The sequence below is a fragment of the Hypomesus nipponensis genome, chromosome 26, assembly GCF_054491055.1.
Source record: "Hypomesus nipponensis isolate SF chromosome 26, ASM5449105v1, whole genome shotgun sequence".
NCBI lineage: Eukaryota > Metazoa > Chordata > Actinopteri > Osmeriformes > Osmeridae > Hypomesus > Hypomesus nipponensis.
The window spans coordinates 1,071,692-1,093,360 of record NC_140386.1 but is presented as its reverse complement, the minus strand read 5'-3'; the positions used below and the strand labels follow the sequence as shown (position 1 = coordinate 1,093,360).

At 40.7% G+C, this 21,669-nt stretch overlaps 1 protein-coding gene across 1 annotated transcript in view; it reads left to right on the top strand.

Moving 5' to 3' along the window:
* LOC146220961 (excitatory amino acid transporter 5-like) overlaps positions 1-16,561 on the top strand; it is a 55,598-nt gene extending 39,037 nt beyond the window's left edge. The window contains exons 8-11 of the mRNA XM_084692240.1: positions 8,474-8,668; positions 10,549-10,683; positions 15,663-15,759; positions 15,887-16,561. Coding sequence (XP_084548366.1) covers positions 8,474-8,668; positions 10,549-10,683; positions 15,663-15,759; positions 15,887-16,054 — 595 coding nt within the window. The 3' untranslated portion in view covers positions 16,055-16,561. The remainder of the gene's footprint in view (positions 1-8,473; positions 8,669-10,548; positions 10,684-15,662; positions 15,760-15,886) is intronic.
* The last annotated feature ends 5,108 nt before the right edge of the window (positions 16,562-21,669 follow it).

The following is a 21,669-nucleotide window of genomic DNA, read 5'->3' as shown; positions in this document are numbered from 1 at the left end:
AGCTCTTAATGCTAAATTACCAATGACAACAAAAAATGTAACCGGTATTTTGAGTGCGCACTAATATGGAACGCTCCATTTTAAGGCAAATGTAAACAGGCGTACTATAAACACCTATACACCGTATAGTACTTTATGCTCAATAAAGCACAACCCATGACTCACTCTCAACCAATCAGAATGCTTGATTTCAACCACCCGTATTATAAATAGGCTACACACGTCGTGTCTACTGCGTCATCTCAGTTAAACTGGGGGTTTGGAAATACTGCTACTTGCTAAACACAGCTGCAAGACCCAGTGAAATGTTATTTACACCTAGCAAACTAAAGTTAGCTAACATCGCTAACGACATTGGCTAACTCAACTTCGGTAGGCAAGCTGGCCAGTGCCAGTAACAGTTGACGCTGTGTGCTTAAAGATTCTGACGCAAGTGCTAAGATTCTGATTGGCCCAGAGAAATGTCAATTACAAGAATTACCCAATAATGTTTCGCAATTTTAAGCCTGCATGGCATGCAGAAGAAGGGGAGCCCACACCCCCTCCCCCCTCAAAAAAACCCTCTCCGGTTCTACATGATTCACGTAAATGATCCAATTGACCAAGAAAAACGGCGATTGTCGCCGAAAAGCGACAAGTTTGCAGGTCTGTAAACACACAGATTCCTGGCATTGTAGGTAGGGGGGCACAGTGCCCGCGATGATGTCGGCGACACACAGATCTCTGGAATTATAGATAGTGCGGGACTGTACTGGTGATGCAGCTGGTAATGACAGTTCTTCTCAGTGGGTTTGGTACCTATATTTATAAGATCACAATTGAAATTCTCTGCCATCTCTAAAGCACTTGTTCAACCTCATCTATTTTAGTCACTGATGCACATCATAAAAGCAATTTCTCATTTAAAACAAATTACCAATGCTCTAGTACATTCCTACAAATGATAATGTAGCCTTTATTTGTCTGCTATTTATTACATCAATTGACCATTCCCAAAACTCCTCCCTCGAACGGCCCTCGTCCAATCGTACCTTAGCAACCGCTACTAAGAGAAGAAGGTCCGTCAAGCTTTGACTCGGAAGCAACATTGTTAAACGGTGTGCCTATGGGACGTGTCGATCTGACACTCGATATCCCAAAAGTTTAGAGGGAGGTGTGGTCTTTTTTCCATTTACAAAGCCGAAGACTCGAGGGAAAGTGCCGGCGGTGGATAAAACAGTGTGGGAGACCCCACTCCCAACTTAATTTAGAGAATCACCAAACATTTAGCATATGTCTGCTCCAAGGTAGCTAGCTGGCGTTAAGCTGCTAGTGAACTAAGATGTTAGTTGAGAGAACATCCCCAAACAGTTATGGTTCATGTAAACTAGTATTATTACCACTACTAGTGCATAACTAGTGACTCCGACAAATTTGTTAATGTTAAAATCTAAATGCTAATGTTAACGTCTGTAAAATTGCAAGCTGAGCTAGCCAACGAACGCCAGCAAGTTGCCAGGAGCTTAAAATACTGTATCACTGTTGACAGTGCCGCCGCTAGCCATTTTGGTGCCCTACGCATAATTCCTTTATGATGCCCCCACCCCCCACCACCACAACAGCTGCCCTGTCAATGCATCCACATTCTGTGTTTGATATGATGCTGGTTACGGAGTTAATGCGAGCGCGCAATGTGCGCGAGCAAAATGTATTTGAGTGCATAATGTATTTTTGTCTCTTAATTTTTCAGCCCCACCCTTACGTTTCTTAGCATGGTTTTCCAAATTAATTATAAACATTTAAAACTGAAAGCATGCAGCCAAGGAGCTCTCCACCTTTATTACTCATTTAAAAACTATTTGATCAATCGAATATAAAAGTGTCATAGAATGTACAGTAAAGAAACATCTAGCTGGCGTCAGTTATTTCAAATGCATAGATACATTTTAACAGTAAAATCTAAATTTAGTTTGCACCTAACATATTTGAGTGTGCTAAAATTAGCAATAACGTCAGCTAGTTCGAGGTGTATGCATAGGCTAACTATAAGTTAGCAGCATATTTCCCGTATTTAACAATAATTAAACATGGACTTAATTGAAAGTGATCCACAGGCATCATCTTGCAGTTTATTTCTGTTTCTGCCACTGACTCCTGTTGTCTTTTTGAGGCAATTTTCGAAAAGTTTACATAGCCTACTGTCAAAGTTCGTCAGGCCACTGAGATAGAAAAGGGCACCCACGGCGAGCTTGGAAAGTTGAGTGTGTATTTGTTTTTTTATGGGGTGGTGGTGGGGGGGGCACCATCGTAACGTTTTTTGAGCAATTATATATATATATATATCTGTTGTTTTACCTGTTTTGTGATAAACATGCCTTAAAGGTGCGTAATATTTATATAGGCCTACTGAAATAATATCGGCATTATAATTATAATACTATAATGATTTTTCAGTCGGCATATTTTTGGTGCCCCCTCAGGACTTGGTGCCCTACGCACAGCGCGTAGTGCGTGTTATGGGAGCGGCGGCACTGACTGTTGAACAAAACCCAATAAGCCATGATAAACATATTTTATTTTAACCTTCGTCGAATTTTGTGAGTGGGCGACCTATTCCTGAGTATCCCAACCCTGTGCTTGCTGTTCAAGTGCCTGGACAGACAAGGCTACTTCAGACCTGTAAGCTTTGGCTTCGATTTTTTTGTTTCCCCTTCGTTGCTAACTTTAATATTTTGAATATATCCTTCCACTGCATATTGCAGTCCCTTCTGCCTGGATCTGGAAGATATCGCAGAGGTATTCCTCAAAAAATCCTCACTCACACTGACAGCTGTAGCGCTTATCCCCGTACTCGCCATGGCTTTTGGGTTGACAGTTCCGGGAATTGTGTCGGACGTAGCAACAATAACTAAGGGGGCGTGGCCTGGGGAACGGTCAATTGCTTATGTTATGTTGATAAAAATGTATTATTTGTTCTCTGTGAAATTGTCTTACCACCACAAACATCTAGACATTTAGTTCATAACAGAAGTCATACATGCACAATCCTAGTTGTCATGAATGTAGACCTATTTCACCATACAAAATGTACAGTTCTGCCTGGGACACTCTGGCTGTGAAGCGCCGCAATTACCTGCGACGCGCAGCCTTTTTTCTTTCGGCACCCATGTTATTAAATTGGACCGACCACACAGGCTGCAAAGTAGTGATGGGAAGTTTGGTTTATTTTACTGATTCGGTTCTTTGAATCGATGTCACCGATTCTGTTCATTACCTATATGGACAGGATTTCTAGGCGCAGCCAGGGTGTTGAGGGGGTCCGGTTTGGTGACCTCAAGATGGGGTCGCTGCTTTTTGCAGATGATGTGGTCCTGTTGGCTTCATCGGGCCGTGACCTTCAGCTCTCGCTGGAGCGGTTCGCAACCGAATGTGAAGCGGCTGGGATGCGAATCAGCACCTCCAAATCTGAGGCCATGGTTATCGACCGGAAAAGGGTGGAGTGCCATCTCCGGGTCGGGGAGGAGATCCTGAACCAAGTGGAGGAGTTCAAGTATCTCGGGGTCTTGTTCACGAGTGAGGGAAGAATGGAGCGCGAGGTCGACAGGCGGATCGGTGCGGCGTCCGCAGTGATGCGGGCTCTGCATCGGTCCGTCGTGGTGAAGAAGGAGCTGAGTCGAAAGGCGAAGCTCTCTATTTACCAGTCGATCTACGTTCCTACCCTCACCTATGGTCACGAACTATGGGTAGTGACCGAAAGAACGAGATCGCGAATACAAGCGGCCGAAATGAGCTTTCTCCGCAGGGTGTCCGGGCTCTCCCTTAGAGATATGGTGAGAAGCTCGGTCATCCGGGAGGGGCTCAGAGTAGAACCGCTGCTCCTCCGCGTCGAGAGGAGCCAGCTGAGGTGGCTCGGGCATCTGATTAGGATGCCTCCTGGACGCCTCCCTGGTGAGGTGTTCCGGGCACGTCCCACTGGGAAGAGGCCCCGGGGAAGACCCAGGACACGCTGGAGGGACTATGTCACTCGGCTGGCCTGGGAACGCCTCGGGGTCCCCCAGGAAGAGGTGGTGGAAGTGGCCGGGGAGAGGGAAGCCTGGGCCTCCCTGCTTAGGTCGTTGCCCCCGCGACCCGATCCCCGGACAAGCGGAAGATGACGAGACGAGACGGTTCTTTGAATCTCGTTCAGTAAAATGAACAAATCTTTTTTCGAGTCATTCGTTCATTTCAACTGGGGGGGGGTATACGTCCACTGCAAACACGTATCATATTCTCATGTAGGTTAGTGCATGACATGTGCACCAGCAGATACTATTTCAAAAGAAATTCCTGCATTAAAATAATGTATCATGAAATTGTATGATTTGGTCATGTATTATCACACTAGCATTTAATTATCACGTCAAACAATTACACTGCAATAAACTGTAAGTGTAAATGTAAAGTGAATATAACAAAACCAGTCAGTATGATTACTTGAGCGAATATCATTCACGTCTTACTAAAACAGCGGCCACGCGAAATAGGGAATAAGGAAACTGTTTCCTCTACTAAAAAATACAATGCGGGTCACGTGAAAAAAGGATCCAAAGACTCGTAGAAAGACCGAGTAGGGAAATGAACGAATCGTTCGTTTCCTCGAGCTACAGAGGCAGAGCCTATGCAGGTCACGTGAAAAATGATCCAAAGACTCGTAGAAAGACCGAGTTGGGAAATGAACGAATCATTCGTTTCCTCTAGCTACAGAGCCTATGCAGGTCACGTGAAAAATGATCCAAAGACTCATAGAAAGACCAAGTCGGGAAATGAACAAATCGTTCGTTTCCTCTAGCTACAGAGCCTATGCAGGTCACGTGAAAAATGATCCAAAGACTCGTTGAAAGACTGAGTCGGGAAATGAACGAATCGTTCGTTTCCTCTAGCTACAGAGCCTATGCAGGTCACGTGAAAAATGATCCAAAGACTCGTAGAAAGACCGAGTCGGGAAATGAACGAGTCACTCGTTGAGAGGACTCGTTACTCCCGAGTCCTCGTAAGGATTCGTTCAAAATGAATTAATCGTTCACGAACGACACATCACTACTGCAAAGCACCGCGATCAGCTCGCGCTCTGCAGCAATCTTTTGACAGCTGGTCAAATTTTTTCGTGAGACGCTTGCAAATTCGGCTGGAGGATGATAAAATACACCATATTACATGATACATATTTGGTTCAATAAAAACGTTATTAAGATTTTACTACTTAGTTGTAGGCTTTAGCCTATCACTTAACACCCACCTTCACTACGCTGGTAACAAACGGCCAACCATGTGCTTTTCACAATGTATGCTTCATGTTTTGGCTACCCGCAAAGTTTTGGGGGATATCTCATTGTTTATGATCATTGACCTATGCACTTTTGGTAAAGCTCTTTCTTGTAAATTGTTTTGGATAAAAATGTCTGCTAAATGAATAAATGTAATGTACTCCAATAAAAACGATATCTCAAAATGATATTTAAAAAAAATGAAAAATCCTGATTGATGATTGCATTGACTGTCAAGCCAACATATTTGTCAGTTGTTTCTAAACAGTGTGTTTAAGAGTGGGATAGACGAGCTGGCATAGCTACACTCAAGCAGAAGTGACCCTGAAACCCATAGGCAACATCACAAACCAACAGAGAAATTTGGGAAGATTGACGACATATAGTTAGTCATTGAAGTTGAGAAGTAGCCTACGCCTACATGGAGTTGTATGACCCACAGCACGTATTTTACAAAGACTACGCCAAAAAAAACAAATGTTGCCACATTATGTTGCTGTTGCAACGGCTGTTGGAATTACAAGTTGCCTAAATATAGCCTATGCCATGTTCTGCTCTCACAAGTTTAAACCCTGCCAGTTGTAACGCAGACTCTGGGATCAGGTCACTCAGCCATGTCTCCGTGAAGCACAACGGAAGATGAATGAAAGTCTCAATTTTTCCACACCAGTATCTGAAGTTTGTCGAGTTTGTTGCTCAGCGAACCCATGTTGAAAAAAAAAATCCCCGGTAATGCTGTACGAACCTCACGCCGATGAAGTCACACCAGTGCACTGGTCCGTTTGCCTCTTCTACGACACTTCGCTGCTAGGACAAAGCCGAGAGTGGCTTTGACTATAATGTCCGCTAATTCTGCTATAGTGGGAATGAAATCAGTAGTTGTTTCCCGATGTTGAGGAGTTGGTCCCTGGTTGGTCCCTGGTCAGAGAACTCAGGGAATATTGGCAAAACAAGACAAAACTAAACAAAACAGTGCACACCGACCGGCCTAGGCTGACATTTGCTACGCCAATTTAGTTAGCTGGCAAATTTAGCTAGCTACCGTTTCAGAAAAAATAACTTAATGGAAATATTTGGAACACACTCAGCTAAGGATTAAAACTAATTATTAGGGTTCCTCCATCAGGAGGACCCTATTGTAATTGTTGGTATTATTATTATTATTATTGTAATTTATCTCATGAACACATTGGTAAAAAGTTTTGAAATTTAGCATATTGATACAACATGCCACAACTACGGCCCAAACACAAACTGGCCCACATCAGACCATAGGGGCGCCACAGACCACACCCAAATGTCCACTTTTCAGATTGGTTGCATTTCCACCCCATTGCTCCAATTCTTCTGAAACTTGGTATGCATGCCTCATTTTTCATGAGGAACAAAAAAGCCTCAAGGACCCATAAGGTCCACCATGATGGACTTTCCTGTCCAGGGACAATTTGGGAAAACCTTGAAAATAGATCTCCTACAAAAAGGTCAAATTGACTTGAAATGTTGAACTGATATGTATCATTGACCTATTTAAAAATGTTACTTAAGACAGTTGAATCAAATACAAAATGTCCGAAAGGGGTGTATTTATGTAAATGTCCACATTGCCTCAATAAGTTTGTGTCACTAAATCGAATGTAGTTTTGAATTATGGTTTTTCAAACCCAATAGGCTTTAAGATGACACCACCCTGAAGTACCCTGCAAAGTTTCACCTTGATATGTAAAAATATGACTGAATTACAGCTGTTTGAGCTTGGACCAAATCTGACAATGCTTGCCATTGGAGAAACATCTTATTTTATTATCCAGTTGAGGACTGAACATGGCAAGAGTCCAGATCTGGCAATGGCTCAATTGGCTGAGATGTTGTGTTGATAAATAGAGGGTAATAGATTCAAAACCAGTCAAAGGCTACTTTTTTTTTTGACAGAACGGTTTCGAGTGTTGCGGTTAATCCTCCAGTTGTAAAACATAGCAATGAGTGTTTATTTTAGCCCATAACCACACTCCGATCATCTGTTAAGCGAGACTGTGTTAATGCAAAACAAGCCAGGTTTACAACAGTAGCTAGCTACTTGGAGTCTACATATGGTAGTGTCAGATTTACAACCGAATTAGCTCGCCTCAAATTAAGTAAATTGATCATCAGACATCTCTCTGAAGTACCATAAACAATTTCACCTTGGTATGTCAAAATATGATTGAATTAGAGCTGTTTCAACATTGGCTGAATCTAACAATGCTTACCACAGGAGAAACAGCTTACTTTTTTGTACAGTAACTGAACATAACAATATTCAACACGAGAATAGCTCAACGAGCTGGAATGGTGACCTGCAAAGTACAAGGTCATGGGTTCGAATCCAGCCACACTGTTTGAGTCTGTCATAATTTTGATTACTTGTTTAGTTAAACAGGCAGACATCCTTTTGAAATACCATGCGCAATTTTACCTTGAAATGTCAACCGTTTCTTAACTTTTGTCCCAAAGCTGACCAAAAACGAATACTCATATCATGCAGTGGGAACACATCTAGATAATCAGTGTCAGCACCCTTGGGTACCTAGCATGCAGTGCGGCATGTCAAAAAAAGCAAAGACTTGTGGAAAATAGTTTGGTTACAAAAGCTGTGCGAGTGATTTCAGTTGTTGTGTTCGTTCAGTTAGATGTTTGTAATGTTATTGTTGGTTAGTTAATATAATGTTGTTGGTCACCCTGATTGTGTATGTTGTGTAGTTTAATGGGACCAGAAAATCAGCTACAATACTGTCACAGACTATTCTCGCAAGGAGCTGAATATGAGCACTGCCTAGCCCAGTTGCCCACATGACTATTGTTAGTTGTGAATTGACTGAGAGTCTGGAAAGAGATCAACTCAAGAACAATTTCAATATCCTATGGAAAGTCAATAATCAGCCCTTGGTGTGTAGCAGAGTGGCTAGATACACTGACTTATGAGCATAAGGTTACAAGTTCAAATCCGCGTTCAGCCTATTGTTGTTGACCAAGTCTCGATCTTCTACAGTGTTCATGTTCATAATATTTTGCCATTTTGCAGAGGAACACACATCGCTGCTTGCAGCTATATATTTTTTATTATTATTGTATTTTTGAACCACTAGAATTAGAATGGCCAAGAATTTTCACTGCATACATTCCAAAATTACTAAACCCTATCTCTCTTTCCACAGTTCAGCCACTCTGCCCATCACCATGAAGTGCTTGTTGGAGAACTGCCATGTGGATAGGCAGATTGCCCGGTTTGTCCTGCCTGTGGGTGCCACCATCAATATGGACGGCACAGCTCTATATGAGGCTGTAGCGGCCATCTTTATTGCCCAAGTTAACGACTATGAGCTGGACTTTGGCCAGCTGGTCACAATAAGGTATGATTTTATGTAGAATCCTGGCAAATCTGGTATTATAATTTAGAAAAAAATGCTTGATTTAACTAATTACTTAAATATGTTACTATTGATGGGTGTGACCAAAATAAATTATCTTGTCTTTCCTTCAGCCTCATAACTCATAACATGATTATTGTTTTTAGCTGAATAGTTATACCAAATAAACTCCTCAAAAAAAGTTTGGAAACGTTATTTTTGGTTGATGATTCCTCCCCTTCAATAATACCATTGATATTGTATTTTATATAGTTGGAAAGCCTGATTAGCCACCTTTACAGCGAGGTATAACTTATAAGGATTGTGCATTTGTGGAATCAGCAACACAGCTAACCGTGTGGGTAGCGGCCCAAAAAATTGGGCCCAAATCCCCTGCAATATTCTTTTATTGGTATTCACTCTCGTTTTGACTGCACTCTCCCACAGTAATAAGGACACATAAACAACACATATTGGCCATTTTTACACTTTATTCCTTTTACACTGTCAGGGACCTCAGTAGCGTGTGGAAGATCCATACGGATTCCAAAACAGCTTGGCACCTCCTCCTCATGCTGGTCACCAGCCTGGTCACACACTGCTGTGGGATGACATCCCATTCCTCAACCAGGATTTGTTGCAAGTCAGCCAACATGTTTGCGTTGGTCACTCTGGCACATACAGCACGCCCAAGCTGATGCCACATGAAGCTCAAAACGAGAGTGAATACCAACAGAAGAATATTGCAGGGGATTTTGGCACATTTTTGGGGGCTGCTACCCACACGTTTAGCTGTGTTACTCATTCCACGAATGCACATGGAATCCTTAAAATTTGTACCTCATACATGGAATCCTTACAAGTTGTACCTCATTGTAAATGAGACTAATCAGGCTTTCCAACAATATGAAATACAATACCAATTGGTATTATTGAAGGTGAGTAATAATCTGCCAAAATAACTTTTCCGAACTTTTTTGGGGAGGTTAGTTTTCAAGATGCAGTATTGAAGTATTTTCTTTTGAATCATTTTTTTCTCATGTCCGGCGTGCGGCCACGAGAAAAATTATTTGGGAACTTGCATGCGGTTTAATATTTGAATCAATTGATTACCCCTACCAATCTTATGAGAGGAACGCAGCTATAACTAATGTTATAAGCCTATAAGAAGCAGAGCAGGGTGTGTCCTGGCAACACAGGGTTAATGCATGGAGCGCAAATTCATAAAGCCTGGGGATGATGTCCTATCCATTGATAAATTACGCAAAAATAAATGGCGTTGGGCGTGGATAGAAGAAGGTAGAGACGGCGAGCCTTTTGACAGTTGGTGCAATAAACTGATGAAGCCTGGAGCTTGTTTCTGCACGTTTTGCTTGAGGAAGCTACTATATGCCAGCAGCGGTAAGAAAGTGCTTGCTCGTCATGTCATAGAGCCGCTGCCCGTGTGCTCAAACTTACCACAACGTTGCCGGGAGCAACTGTTACAGCTGACACAATTTTGTCTATGACTGACCGTGTCTGCGACTTAAAAATACGTTTGTGCACATTTATTGTGGAACATGACTTGTCATTTACAATTTATTAGCTACTTGTCACCCTGTGTAGAAAACTAGCAGAAGATAACCCCCCCCCCCCCCTCAAAAAAGTTCCGGCTCAAGATTCTTTTTCACTTTAACCCGTGAAGATGTCCTTCAGTAAATGCTGTATCTCCTTATTATTTCATATGAATTTAAAATTAATGAATAAACTCTTAGCATGTTTGTTTTACCTATATGCAATATGAATTGTATAGTGTTTGTAGAATTGTGCTTAGTTGCTGACACAACTCAAAAACACCAGTTTATTCATGTCTTCTCTTAATTCTATTGACTTACAATTTTCAGTATAACAGCAACAGCTGCCAGCATAGGTGCTGCAGGGATCCCTCAGGCTGGCCTTGTTACTATGGTGATTGTGCTGACTTCAGTAGGACTGCCACCTGATGACATCACGCTCATTGTTGCCATTGACTGGGTCCTGTGAGTCTGCAATAATAACTATTTTTGAAATGTTATCTGTTGTGCCCTATCTTGATTATAAAATGGGCAAGGGTCTAAATACAAATATTATTTAACAGTGGTCCTTAACATAAGGTTGTATTTCACAGGTATAACTACCCATAGGTCTAAAGGACAGTTTTCATGATATGTGTCAAGTAATTTAATGATAAGGCGAAAGTATGTGATCGGCCTTGCGTAGTCAACCCAAAATGTTTCCGGTTGAAAATTATAAATAGAATTATCCATGAACTTCTCCATGAATAGTGGTGGGTTAGGCTACAAAGAGTGGTTAGTATTGGCAAACCCTAACTTGAAGAATCAAACAAACTAGCTCCAGCATCAGAAGTGATAACTTGATTATTAATGCAGATTTGTTATAAGGAAATACAATTTAACATTTGCTGTGAATCTGTGAAAATCTGAAAGACTAAATTTCTAAGAGTAGAGTCAATTTGCAAAATGAAATGGACACAAGTAAAAATCTCTAATAATCCCAGGAATATCTGTCTCTGTGTGTTAGTTTCCCACAATCATCTGGAGAACCGTGCAGTCTACATAGTTCATATTTTGCAGATTTCCTTTTTTGCAGATTTCCTTTTTATAATCCAATGGAAAGCAGAGTGACATTGTTTGGATCAGCATTTTAAACATTCCCCCCCAAATTAGCTGCCACTTTTGCGATGGATCTTATTCAGCCATGTTGAGCTTGCATTATACCCTTTACTAAGAGCTTGGACTAATGTGCACTTGAGGTAAGAGGCCATACTTCAGTGAATTTTGTTAAATGAAATTAAGCGCTTTATGCACTGGAGTTAGTAGTAAGGAAAATTTGGAAATGTTGTTCTCTCTCGACTCTCAGCCATGTTGAGTTTACTTAGTTGCACTAAGCTAGCTCTTTCGAACCAAAATTATATGGATATAGCGAGCCAAAAACAGGCATAAGACAGGAACAATATAATTTATGTCAGTGTGATTCAGAAAATCCCAGACTATTTTACAGCATTGCATAGCACAAAGGGAAAAATCCAAACATGAATGTAAACATAGCAAACAACCCTTAGGCAGAACTGTACATGCAAGCGCTGTATGGTGAATTAGGCCTACAATTATGACAACTGGTTCAACCATTGTGGATATAACGACTTATGTTATGACCTAAATGTCCAGGGGTCTCATTTATAAAACTGTGCGTAGGATTCTTACTAAAAGTGTACGTACGCCCAAAAGCCTAAAATGGCGTACGCACACAAAAATTCTGATTTATAAAACCGTGCGTATGCACACCTGTACGCAATGTTCCCTTTATAAATCACAGAGTACCCACAAGTGTGCGTACGTGAATCAGCATTGTACCCCGCCCTGAACACGCCCATTTTTTACCAATAGTCAATGCAAAGCACCTCATGAATGCTAATCTAGTATCTCATCATGACCCTGGCATACGATTGTTCTTTACGGTGAATCATAGCGCATGACAACTTCTCAGACACTGTTAGCTTATTGGTGGAGCCCGAAAACTCCGAAAATGTGGTGGCCGGTAGATCACCAATTTAAAAAAAACTGTGCGAGTGGCGTCAACTGTGGCAGTGATACTGCGAGTCGAGATACAATTCGAAAACAAAAGCGTTTTGTTATGAACAGTAATCTATTAAAGTCTGGACTGATAACGAGGACGTAGAGTGTAGCGATTGCACGGGAGCTTGACGACTGTATTTCCAGTTTTTGACATATGAGGATATTTGCACAGTATTAAATAAATATAGTTAGTTATACACTGTGTTCTGCAGTTATCTAAAGGTAGGATATGTGATGTTATCCTGTATTCCATGCAGTCGGGGAATCTCCCCCTCCTGAACTCCCGTAGTGGACAATCTGATGGTGAGGAAGCGCTGAATTTTTATTTAAAATTTGAGTTGGATTGTACAAGGTGTTTATGGAACAAGAATCACTCAGTACAAGCGCAAATAACACTGCTGGATGCAATCTTCATGATAATCATGAAATTGAATGAAAAAAGTGTGTGAGGAAAACAAAATATATAAATATTACGAGTAATGTTCTTCCCACATTCAATTTCTGCAGTCTGACGACAGTACGGTCATCTGCGTCGCCAATTCCAACTGTTTTCAAAATGTGCGTAGGCCTACGGGAGGGTCAGAGTTTGCGTGGAGGACCTCCCGTCAAGTTTGTTTTTTATAAATCACAACCTTTGCGTGGAAAGTGGCGTACGCACATTTTCAGCCCCGTTTTGTGCGTACGCAAGCTTTATAAATGAGACCCCTGATGTTTGTGATGGTAATATATTTTAGCAGAAAACCAATATAATACATTTTGATTAACATAAACACTCTAAAGTATTTTGTTACAAATTACATTTTATTTTTTATCGGCCATATCAAATACAAATTACAAAATACTCAAGTCTTGAAATGTGTATTTCAAACACAAGTAATTGAAATACTGCCCATCTCTGGACGTTGTTTACTTCATTAATATGTTTACTGTGTTAATGGACTTAGGATGGAAGCAGGGTTCGGTATTCGGCTTTGGATTCGGCAGAATCTTAACCAGTGGATTCAGTATTCGGCCAAACCCCAAAAATCTGGATTTGGTGCATCCCTACTTTTAAGTAACCTAAAATTAACTAAACTAAAATGACAAAATAATTTATTTGTCACTGTCTAAGGACTTGTCATAACTAGGGATGGAGATTTTAACTGATTTCACTATTCGAATAGTATCCGAAATTATTTACGAATATCCGGATAATCTATTTTGTTAATGTGGTTCCGTTATGTAATTAGCCTGACGTGACGCAAAGCATACAGTAAACACATGAACCACCACACATTCTGGCAATAATTGGGACTGTTAAGATATTAGATTAAATAAGGGTTGAATAAAGAAAACAAATGAAAGGTCAATTTATTAACATGACGAAAAGACAATGAACTTGAAAAAACGCTGCGTCTTCAGACGTAGGCTCTTAATTTGGCGAAGAAGCGATTAGCCTAATATTATGTGAAATAAAAAGTTGGCTACATTGGACTGAATTAAACACATTGGGTAGGCTATTCTCGATAAAAACGAAAGACACACGGAGAACTATTGCATATTAACTTGGATATTAACTTGGAACCGGAATCCTATAGGATACGGTGCGCCACCACACAATGCAAACATAAACAGCCGATTACACTAGCTCTACATAGCTACTGGTAAGAAAATAAATAAGCCACAACTGCATTAGCCATACGCATTTTTATTCAGGAGAATTAGCATGTAAACATGCTCAGGGGAGAGGCGAGTACGGAGTCGATTTACGAGCAGGCCGGCGTAGAAAAGACTGCAGGACCTGAGGTTGCTGCGAGGTACTGCTTAGCCAGGACACTATGCTTATTGTAGCGCTAAATGAAATGAAAGGAGAACACAGGCGTAGCCTACCTTTTTTGATGGTTTTCATCATTTTCTAACGTCACAACTATTAGAATTCACAACGCAACGGTTTTTCAATAAAATGTTTTTTTAAATTAAACTACGCTCATAAGGATTCGAAAAAAGTATTCGAATACTAACTTACTTTAGGATATCCGGACCACGCCCATCCCTAGTCATAACTAGTATTGCTTTCGTCAACTAAAATTATGATTAAATATCGTCGTCAACGAACCTTTATGAAGTGACGAAAACAAGACGAGACGCAACGTAAATGCTGGTGATGTGACGATGACTATAATTAAATGTATAATGCAATATCGTTGACGAATAAAAACGAAATGTGGTTTACAAAATAAAAAGAGACTAAATGTTATAACGTTATTTCGTCTCGTTGTCGCGTTATTATTATTAGCTCTTGAGGCTGTGCTTAATGTGTCTCATTTTAACGTTAGCTTTAGACGTTAGCTTTAAACGTTAGCCACTGGAGCTGAAACCGACTGAGAGTCTGAGACAAACGTGTGTGACTAGCATGTGTGTGTTTTTTTGTGTGAAGTGGGTTACCACGTGTGTAGCTACTGTGTGTGTGCTCGTGTATTTGTTTGTATGAGAGTGGGTTCTGAGTTCCTACCTGACTGATTGCATGTGAACTAAGCATCCCTTGTTGGCCAAATACTGTAGCTAGTTTTGTCATTCACATAGCAATCACACTGAACTGAATTTGGCATCAACAACTTGGCTTTTAATAGGCCTACCTTATTCTAGACCAATAGGACTACATTAGACAAATGGTTTTGGCATTAACATCTCGAGACTACTGCTTAGACTACTTCTGTTTTGATTAAAAAGAGACTAAAATACAATTTTCATTGACTTAAATTACTAGACTAAATGTCAGCAGTTTTTGTCGACTAAAACTAGACAAAAATAGTTATGGATAAGTCTGATTAAAATAAGACTAAAATGTTCAGACTTTTAGTCGACTGAAACTTGACTAGACTAAAAAGAGTATGAACGTGACTAAAACTGATCAAAACTAAAATGACAGCTTGACACAAAGACTAAACTAAAACTAAAATTAAAACAGGCCGTCAAAAACAACACTAGTCATAACTGGAACTAGAACTACAGCCAATGTAAACAATGGAGCCAACAAAGATTTTTCTGAAGTTTCCAACCATTCTAAAAAAAGACAATGCCATTAAAGGCTGGAATTTTGGCTTGAGTTTGAAAGTATCCAACCCAAAATATCACACCCCCTCCCTTCAAAGCCATTTTACTAAAACATATGAATGCGCTGCCTGACTACGTACCTACCTGAACGCAGTACACAGTCAAGTCGCCCGTCCAATCATTGCATTTGGTCTAAATTCGGTCTGATATCGCATTTATTTCATTTTACTGTCAGAGCATTTGATTTAATGACTGCTATCAGGATGTGAAGTTTATTTCAGCAAATAAGACAAATAGTACTTCTCAACAACATTGTCCATCCTACCTTTAATGATGACTATGTTCTATAGGGACAGATTTCGCACTATGATCAACGTATTGGGAGATGCCTTAGCTGCTGGGATCATCGCCCATCTATGCCGTAAAGACTTTCCTCTCAGTGGAAAGGTAAGCTAAAAATGCTGGGAAATCATTTTGGAAAATGTAATTAAAATCCTGTTGTAGCTGTAGCTTTAAGAATAGTTCCAACATTTTATTGGCATGTTAATTGATGATTGTGTGTGTTTGTTCCCAGTCAGGGCCATCGTATGGCACGCCAAACACACATAACTCTCACACTACACAGAGTGTCAACGTCTCAATGACAGAGATGCAAAACAAAGATTGCTTCATAGAGGTGATGGGGGATTCGATCAACCAGAGGCACACACACACCGTCTACTACAACATATGTCAAGTCTAACTCTTGGACAGGACACTTACCTCAAATGCTGGAATAATTTGAGTGCTTTTTTTCTGTTGTGCCAAGAATATAGTATTGAATATTTTTTTCTTTCTTTCTGCTACGTTTTTGAGTCTTTTATGGACTTCTGTTATCTGATTTGGATATTCCTAATGCTTTTGGGCAAGGAGTTTAATGATGCATGATGACATAGGAGGCCAAATGGGGACAAAAGAGACCTCAGACAATGGATATTTACAATGAATATCTATGGACCAATGTTGGACTTTGGAGTGTTTCCATTTAGACTGTGTTGTAGTGTGTCGTATAATTTGCCTTTGTAGTCATAATATGTGCACATATTTATTATCTTTATATGATCTGTATTTATAAAGCAGACTTGAAATGATAACATGCTGGCATGCCTTTTAAATGATTTCATTTTAAACCATGTGAATTGCTTCATATGCTTGACCTCTTGATTCCTACAAACAAAAGTACTGTATGTGTGCTGCATCTAACCACTGGTAACTGGGATGTTTGACAAACACAAATAATGTACCTTTTCATAAATAAAAAAAATGACCTGGGAACTTAGGCCACTGAATATTTAGTGTAAAACTTGCAGACAAAATGAATGGAAAAATATAGCTGCAAGCAGCAGTGAGTCGGCCAAGCAGGTCAAATGACCAAAACACATTTTAGACATCTTCAGAACAAGGGGCCTCATTCACCAATAATTTTTCAAGTTAATTCTTAAATTTGTTCTTAAGAAAGTTCCTAAGAAAAGTCTACATGTGATTCATGACAGTTTCCTAAACAGCAGAAATGTTTGCAGGTTCGGTCTTAGAATGATGTCTCCCAATATGTCGTAAATTGAAAGCTTGTGCCCCCTTGTTAGGTTAACAGCCCGTTAATTCCCATAAAGGGCATGAGATGACAGGGCTGTGCGCACACTCAGAGAAATGTCAAAAAGACGTAGGAGACCTCGACTCCAAAAGAAAGAAAAGTTCAGTAATACTGAAGTGGAGGTATTGCTGCAAGAAGTTGGCGCAAAACGCAACATCCTATTTAGTAGCGTCAGCTACTATACAAAGTGGTAAATAAAATCGATGCATGGAATGCAATTACCAATGGTGTGAACGCTGTATCCGGAGAAGGGCACAGAACCGATGAAGTGAAAAAGAAATGGAAACATAGAAGACAGATGCTGGCCACTGGAGGGAGGAAGGCTGGGCCAGAGCTATCTGAGCTGGACCAGTGCATTTGGGCCTTAATTGGACTGACAGCCCTTATGGGTGGGCCATCGGCCGAGGGTTTAGATACAGACCTGGGCCCCGTGTCGGTGGTTTCATCTCCTAGACCAGTGTTTCTCAAACTTTTTCTCTGGGGACCCATATTTTAAAAGTCACAAGCCTTCACGACCCAAGCCAATAGACATTATTTATAGATCACAAAATAAAGGTGGATTTGACCATTATTGAACAATAATGAGGATATTCTATTGTTATTTCAGAACTTGTAGGCCTACTGCCATTGTTAATAAGCTATCTCAGACTGAGTGATCACTTCTCTTTGAATAATTGAACCAGCAATATTTAAAGAAGGTATCCAATGAGTACGATGGCCCTGAAGTCAGTGCTTGAAGTGTAAAAAAAAAGGTGCCGGTACTCTCTTGCATTGGCAAATCATTATGAAATTTGAGATTCCTACAGTGAAAAACAAAACTTGGAGATATTGCTGTTACAACAACAATTTATTGTTATTTATTAACAGTATAAATGTATAGCCACGGGAACATATTTTATCAGGGGGGTGGCTTCATGTTGCGGGGCGGCAGGGACGGACTGGGAGTAAAAATAGCCCCTGGACTGAACCGGCCCCCGTATATGTCACCACAGCTGCCCTGCTAATGCATGCATAGTCTGTGTTGGTGTGATGCTAGTTCGGGAGTTTGATACTTAATGCAAGGGCGCGTAGCGCGAGAGACAAGTTTTTTGGCTTTTATTTGAGCGCAAAATAGTTTTTTGAACTTTGTGTAAAATAAACAATGCCGTAAAACCGTGTCCGGAACCAGGTACGCAAGAAAAGGTGCCGGTACGCAAGAAAAGGTGCTGGTACGCTTAAGAGTAAAATGTAGAGGCGCCGGTGAGTACCGGCCCACTTTGAGCACTGCCTGAAGTGAAAAACACAACGGGAAATAGGAAAACACAACAACATTAACTTCTGATGGAAAAGGTAGGGCCTCTAGCAGAATACGGCCCTCCTGATTGGAAAAATGGACTGTCTGTATTTTAACAGGAAGGAGAACACCTATTTTGAAAACATGAATCCTCTAAGATACTTTCACTATTTTTCAGAATGATTTTGATGTAAGGCGTAGGCTACATATGACGTGATAGTTGATATGTTGTCAACCAATCACAACATCAGGATAAGTATAAGCACTTGAACTCACGTTTGTCAAATTAATTCTAGTTATTGGTGTTCGTTGGCATACAAAGGTAGTGTTATTAGCGTAGTTAGTGATTAGAGCTAGCAACAATGAATTGCTGATTAAGGGTTCCTATCGTCCAGCTAGCTCTCAACGCTCGGCTGAAATTTCAGGTCCTCTCACGAAAAACAATGACCCTCTCACCGGACATATTGTATTATAAAATGTTTTAATGAATGCAATTGGTTGCTTGTATATTCTGTTCTATATAGCAAACTCCTTTCTTGTCTTAAATTGAGCAGTTGCTGGTGTGATTGCTATCTCGATTAGATTCAACTTTGCATCAAGTAGGCTACTACAAATATAAATGTTCAAGTCTTTTATTGTCAGGTGCACAGAACAACACAGGGTCTGACTGGGCACGGAAATTCTTAGGACAAGAAGCAAAGCAACCTGGCATGACATATAAGTACACAGAACATAACACATGTTGTTAACGTGGTAAATTGTAATTGGGCTGATGAATAAAAAAAGTCTCATTTACTTCGAAAGTTAAATGTTTAGTAGAACAATAGTCCTCAACCATTAGGCTACAACACACAGCTAGCATAGCCATTTCTAGCTTTGCTTCACAATATGGCTGCCTATGGTTATAAGTTAATCATGTGATACGTGAATGTTAATAAAGTATGAGACATATAAATGATGCAACACACCAGTAACCGATTGATATTATGTGTTAGTATCCCGAAAATGTCAGTAAATCGAGATGGTGCTGCTGTCTGTCCCGTTGAAAACCATTCAAACAGGTACTGTTCGTGTTTTTCACCGCACCTTCCTGTTAAAAAAACAGACAGTCCGTTTATCCAATCAGGAGGGTCCGTCTTCTGCTAGAGGCCCTACCTTTTCCGTCAGAAATTAATGTTGTTGTGTTTTCCTATTTGCCGTTGTGTTTTTCTATTTGCCGTTGTGTTTTCCTATTTCCCGTTATGTTTTGCACTTCAGGGCCACCGTAAATAAGTGCCTAATCGGACATTAAATTTAGACTATAAAAAAAAAAAAAACATATAGCCCATTTCTTCTTATTTCAACATTCAATTGAACCAGCAATATTGGAACAACATCTGAAATAATTACAAATTATACAAAACATGTTGTAGCATTTCAACATTGCTAATGGGATAGGTGGGCCTGTCTGCGTTTTTGTAGTGCGTTTCAGTCCGTGGTGCAGGAGGAGAGCGCAACACGCATCAGGCACAGCATTCAGTCTGTTTCTGTGCTTTGTCTTCATTTTTGTGAGCACAGAAAATCCCAATTCGCACATGTACGTGGTAGTGAAAGGAATAAGCATAGAAATACTGGCACTATACTCACGACAGGATATTCTGACGAAATGCTTATCCAGAATGATGATAAGGTCACAGATCCATAGCGTCAGTGCGATTGCAGCAGAGCTGCAACAAATCGGTTTCTTCTGCAGGACTAAGCGTCAACCAGGGATGCAAACAGCACGCTTTTCGGCGCCTCACGCTTTTTTCACGTCAGTTTGGGTGACTTGCGTGAATCGTGCAGATCCAAAGAGTTGTTTTTTTTAAGGGAGGGGGGGGGGTCTGATTATAATTGCACCAACAGTAATTCTGGATTGCCTCCACCCAACAAGTAAATAGGAAATAAGCAAATCACCAGTAGCCTATGCACGCAACCGTGAACCACTAGTGTTTCTTCTTGCTGCGTATCTTTTACTCACTGCGGTGGGTACTCAATAAATGGACTCCGGTCCGGACTGCAATACCTTGACGCAATTCATTGGTGCGTGATTTTGTGCTATAGCCTATATTTTTTTCCCACTAGATGTGCTTTATATCTTCCGTGCCCAATCTAAAGCTCCAATCAGGAGCTATATTCTTTTATTAGGAAGGTGACCAAGGCATACACAGCTTGTGGCAAGTAGAACAAACTACCTCTCAAAAGTAAGAATCTACAGGCCTTGTCCTCCATTGATCTTGTGGTGAGGGGCCATTTTCAGGCTGTTACTCAGCTGAAGGAGTTGGCTAGGATCATCAACATTTAGTGCCCTTAGAGGTGGCCAGGAAGAAGAGGAAGAAGGAGTAAAACCAGAAGAAGTGCTAGATAATTTAATAAGAGTTTTTGTCTCGGAATAAAAAATGAAATTGAAAATTACAAATTAGTGTCTGTGTATTTTGATCTTCAGAATGTAATTGTATTCTGTGCATATAGGGTTGGGCCAGGGATGTCAGGGGGTTGGTGGCAATGTAAGTATGGATATTTGCAATGGGGCGAGGGCTTCAATTACCTCTCTCATTTTTGGCCATACATGTGTTTGCATCCCTGGTCAACTCAAACAAAGCCTCAGGACTCTCAAATTCGAAGGGATTTTGCATACACCTTTTATCATTCAGAATGGCATACCTCTCTGTTGGAAAATAGCGCAACGAGATGAGTTTGAATAAGCGCAGATGGCTGCTGGTCTTTCAAATAGGGGAAGCTAATTTTAGGCCTAAATCATATGTATTTTACATTATTTTTCTAGTTCACTGGCTAGTTCATCCCTACGACACTAGCCTACTCAGGCCCGTAACTGAAACACATGTGGCCCCCCCGCAGAATAAGTCTGAGAGCCCCCCCCCACATATAAGGGATAATGTAATACAAATACCGACGGGCCGAACAGGACCAAGACGCGATCAACTGAACTTTTTGGAACATTCTGAGAGCCTTTTAATAAATGCACAATATCAAAACTCAAGCTTGTCTTGTGAGGGAAATGTATTCAATCAGAAAAAAACGCTCAAACAGAGCATATGTTACAACAACATAACAAATAGGACTACATATAGTCGATACACTTTCTACAGGTTTGCAGGTTTATACACATGTGCGCGTGTTTTAACAAATCTGTGTGCAAAGTCTTTTACCACACTCTTTACGTCTAAACTGCGCCCACGTTCATTTTCTATGCTAAGGATGGACAGACCTGACAGCCTCTCTTGTGACATGGAGTTTTGTCTTTTCAACAGCCTCTTCAGAGCATCTGAGGAATCTGCTGCGGTTCTGGTTCTTTGGTCCATCCACAATCATGATACAGACATGCTACTGTCCCATGTTTCTTCTGTCATGGCTAACTCCCCTGCATAACAGCTAGCTGAAAGATCTCGCATGTGTGTGTGTGTGCTTTGGAGTT